Source organism: Fulmarus glacialis, unplaced genomic scaffold (assembly GCF_000690835.1).
Source record: "Fulmarus glacialis isolate BGI_N327 unplaced genomic scaffold, ASM69083v1 scaffold11601, whole genome shotgun sequence".
NCBI classification, from domain to species: domain Eukaryota; kingdom Metazoa; phylum Chordata; class Aves; order Procellariiformes; family Procellariidae; genus Fulmarus; species Fulmarus glacialis.
Window position 1 is genome coordinate 43,567 of NW_009190904.1, and position 4,280 is coordinate 47,846.

At 37.1% G+C, this 4,280-nt stretch overlaps 1 protein-coding gene across 1 annotated transcript; it reads right to left on the bottom strand.

The window, feature by feature from the left end:
- Positions 1–422: 422 nt before the first annotated feature.
- RPS13 (ribosomal protein S13) lies at positions 423–2,817 on the bottom strand (the record flags this gene model as incomplete). Its single annotated transcript, XM_009586483.1, has 4 exons — positions 423–500; positions 1,181–1,281; positions 1,658–1,827; positions 2,739–2,817. Coding segments are annotated over 4 exons (384 nt in total), but the record flags the coding sequence as incomplete, so codon positions are not given.
- Between the last annotated feature and the right edge of the window lie 1,463 nt (positions 2,818–4,280).

Consider the following 4,280-nt stretch of genomic DNA (forward strand, 5'->3'; position numbering starts at 1 on the left):
TTACCTGCAAGGATTCCATAAACCTCTCCAATTTCGTTTCCCTTTTCCCCCCCTCCTCCTGCCTAATCCCTTCTGCATTTTCTAAATTTCCAATTCTTCCTTCTGTCATTGTTTTCTTCCCCAGTTCTTCCTGCAGGACACACAGAGGCATGGCCCCGCATGAGTAAAATACATTTGTCATGACTGACTACGTCACTTTACTAACTTCAGGCTATCAGATCAAAAATCCAGTTTAAGCACAGACACAAACTGTACAGCTGGTTTAGAACAGCAACAGCCACTACCCAGATTTGACACTGTAGGACAGCAACATGGAAATCATGGCCACACGTCTGCTTCACCTTGAGAACTGCCCAGTTACATGCAGCTTCCTGAAAGGGGCAAAAGTTTGTAAGACACCAACCATTTAGGACAACACAAACTTAGTTAATGAAAATTTATTCTTTCAGTAAGTCATAGCCAGCTCTTATGCGACCAGGGCAGAAGCTGTCGATGATTCACTAAAAAGAGAGAAGAAAAAGAAAGAGAAAGAGAGAGAAATATTAATTGCAAAGGCAGTTCTTCAAACTAGTTGCCAAAAATACTGCTTCAGTTCAAAGCTTTAGCTACCAGTTGTGAGCTTAATCACTACCTATTTAAAATTTTTTATGGCATAAAGAAAAATCTCACCCTTATTTTTAAAATACAAATACTAGGATAACAGCACAAAACCATATATTAAAAAACCTGGCCAGCTACATTCGAGTCTTTTCAGAAAAAGAGCTCACCCTGGCATCTATGGGAATTCTCCTATGTTGGCTACATTTTCCTAGAGGAAAAACTACAAATTATTTTCATTTTTGCCACAGCTAAGCCATTTCTCAATTCGTTTTTAAAGTAACATGAACTATAAAAGTATCTGAGAACAGAGACTGCAGTTTGTATAAAATATTATAAAAATTATCCAGTAACGACTTCACTTGTTGAGACAGTTACTTTCCCCAAGTGTTGTGACAGAGTTTTTACCCAGCAATAAGTTCCATTAATTTATCAGTCAATATTTATGAAAATATCTATTCTTTACTGCCTGGTTTACCTATATGCCTGACCACACTCTTCACCCTTTGAATAATAGCCCCAGCATATTCTTTACAAAACCTACAAGACCTCAGTAAAAATAGTAACCTAAGAGAAGACTTACTACTTCCAGTTGGGCGGCAGCACTCTCTTAGTTTTGTAGTAGCGAGCCAACCTATGGATTCTGCTTTCAATCAGAATCAGGCGGAACTTGGCATCTTTATCCTTGAAAAGAAAGTTACATTACAACCAAGCACTACTTTTGACTTCTCAACAATGTACAATTCAAATGAGCTTTAATGAAGTAAAAAATCCACAGCTACTGCTACAAACTCCACAATCCCATTCCCAAAGTCTGACGAATCTGGTAAAATCAAAACAGGACCAGAAATACGTGGTTTAAGCAATGCTTCTAAGATCCTTTTCACAGACAAAGACCATTCTCCTTTATCAAAATGCCTCCCCAAACCCCCGAGTTCACTCAAAGGGGTGGCTAACAGGAAGTACACTAAGAGTCTTTGCTTTGTCAAGTTGTAAATAAACCACTGTATTATTTGAAAAAACAAACACAGAGAATTATCTACTTAAATTAAGCACTCACCTTTCTGTTTCTCTCAAGATGTTTGCGAACAGCAACAGCTTTCTTAATCAAGTGATAAAGATCCTCTGGAAGGTCTGGGGCCAGTCCCTTCGATTTAAGGATTCTCAAAATTTTGTTGCCAGTAACAAAGCGAACCTGGGCAACACCATGGGAATCCCTCAGGATCACACCTGAAACAAACATTTACATCTCACACTGAAAAGAAAAACCTTACACAAACATATCTTGTGAAACCAACCTTACAGTTGCAAGATACACAAAAAAGGTCTTCTCTAAATTAAAAACCTTTCTGGTGGAAACTGTGAAAAAATGGTAGACAACGAGTGAGCAGAATACAACTCACAGAAGCTGAAACGCTATCAGATCGCACTTAACAGACAACTAACCCACTATCACATTTAGGCAGGTAACACATTAAGTGCTACAATATTATTGGGAAATTTTCAACAGGACTCACTCAAGCTATCTATTCAATTACCCTTTTCTCTATGGTTAAAGATGTCATAGACATCTTTAAGAAATGTACTGTACTATAGCGATCATTAATACCCTCAAGATTACAATTAAAAAAAAAATCATTCACATAGCACATAATTACACTGCATAGCTCATGACCATATAAAGTTGTAGCATGCATACACTTAAGCAGAGCTCTAGAGGGGTCCAAACTATGGAGAACTAGTTTATTATCCAGCTCCAGTGCCTGGCTCAGTATGCTCCTAAACATAGGGCTGCTGATATTTGAGATGAGATGTCAAGTTTTTCTCCAAGAAACTGGGCAGACTAAACTTCCCTATAGCATCTGTAAGTGGCCATTCCTAAGGACATGTTATAAGATTAAACAGATGTTTCACGCCTTCTGTGTGAAAAAAGAAAATACTCAACTACTTCGCCAAATGTGCTTCTAGCAAGAATAAGACATATTACATTTTTAGTGGTATCCACACAGTGAATACATAGGTACATCAGAAAAACTGTATTTTCTTAGAGTGTTATTTAACATAGGTTGAAGGAACAATTACATTATTACAGTCAGAAAAATGTGTTTTGTCTCCATTTAGGAGTTATTAATAAACCTTACCAATTTGTGAGGGAGTCAGGCCTTTTTTAGCCAGCTTGTAGATCTGTTCCTTTACATCATCAGAAGTAAGTTTCAGCCACTAAAGAAAATTAGAAAAAAAAAACCAACTCATGAACACTGCTTAATACAGAGGCATAGGCTAGCTATGTGAAAGCTTTTTATAAGTGATAGAAATAGATGGTTTGTAATGCTTAAAAAAAACAATCAAGAACTGAAATTGTACTTCTAATGAGACAGAAACTTTTTTACGTATTATGAACCTATAGCGCTAATGAAATATGGTGGGGGAAGGCAGAGGTGAAGGAAGAAAGTCTCCGTTTGAAACATCCCATATAGCCTCCAACCAGCTGCTTTGGTAAACCATCAGTTTGCTTTAACTGGCACACCAGAAGCATGAATACAAATTTACAGAGGAAAACAACACTGCCATTGGGAAGGAACTCTTTAATTGGGCCCTTGACAGAAATGCAAAATTGATAATCATTTAGCCATCTCTTAGGAAAGCACCTACAGAGATTAGTGAAAAATCAGACTTTAAGTACACAAATTAATTAAAAAATCAAACAAATGGATCTACCCAGATAGGACTGTGCCTTTTCTATTACTTCTATGTTAAACTGTGCTGATAGAGCCATCACTTCCGTGACTATTAAGGGGAAGACAACACCAACAAGCTAGGTAATCCTCACTCCTTCAACAAGCTACAAAAGCTCCTTTTTTTTTTTCCTTTTTAATACTGTAACATTATGAAATAGAAAAGCACAGCAAAAAATGTATTTGGAAGTGCTCTACAGATTACAATTCAACACAGAATACAAATAAAACGAAGCAAAAAACCACAAGGTTTTTTAAAACAAGTATAGCATTTGAGCATTCTTATAATTATTAAAGTGTTTAACCATCAACAGTACTTCAAGCAACTTCACATTATCTTACTTTAAATTGTATCTCTCTATTTTCATTTTTTGTGCTTTAATTTCATGTTTCCATTTAACTGTTTTTCAGTACGTGCTTTTCCATATGCACCACAAATTGATCTTTCTGCCAACAAATACATCCTCTGAGACATAGCCTTGCAAAGAAAGACAGGTTAAGCAGCTGCTCGTTTAGCTGACAGGTAAGCCTTTTCAGTGGAGGCACCCTGAATGAACTAAGGGCATGTGACATTACTTAAGTTAGTGCTCTGACCAGCAAATTGCTGTTGTAGTTTAGAAAATGATCAGTTCATTCCACAATGGCAAAGGCCAAACTCGAGCATGAAGAGAGTAATCTAACCTCTAGGAATTATCAGCACACACACTAAAAATAATTGAAGTAGCACTTAAATAAAATAAAGGGAGGTACAAAGAGGAAAAGAAACTTCTTTGCCCAACAAATCATCTGGCGAGGAAACTATATACTTCCTTTCTCAGTATCCTAAAGGCCATAAGCTAAGGTAGTATTTTATCAGGCCATAATGTACAAATGATGACACAAAATATTACAGGTCTCTTCGTGTTGTTTCTTTCCCCGGGCACTGCTAAGCTGCACTGTGGGAGCCGG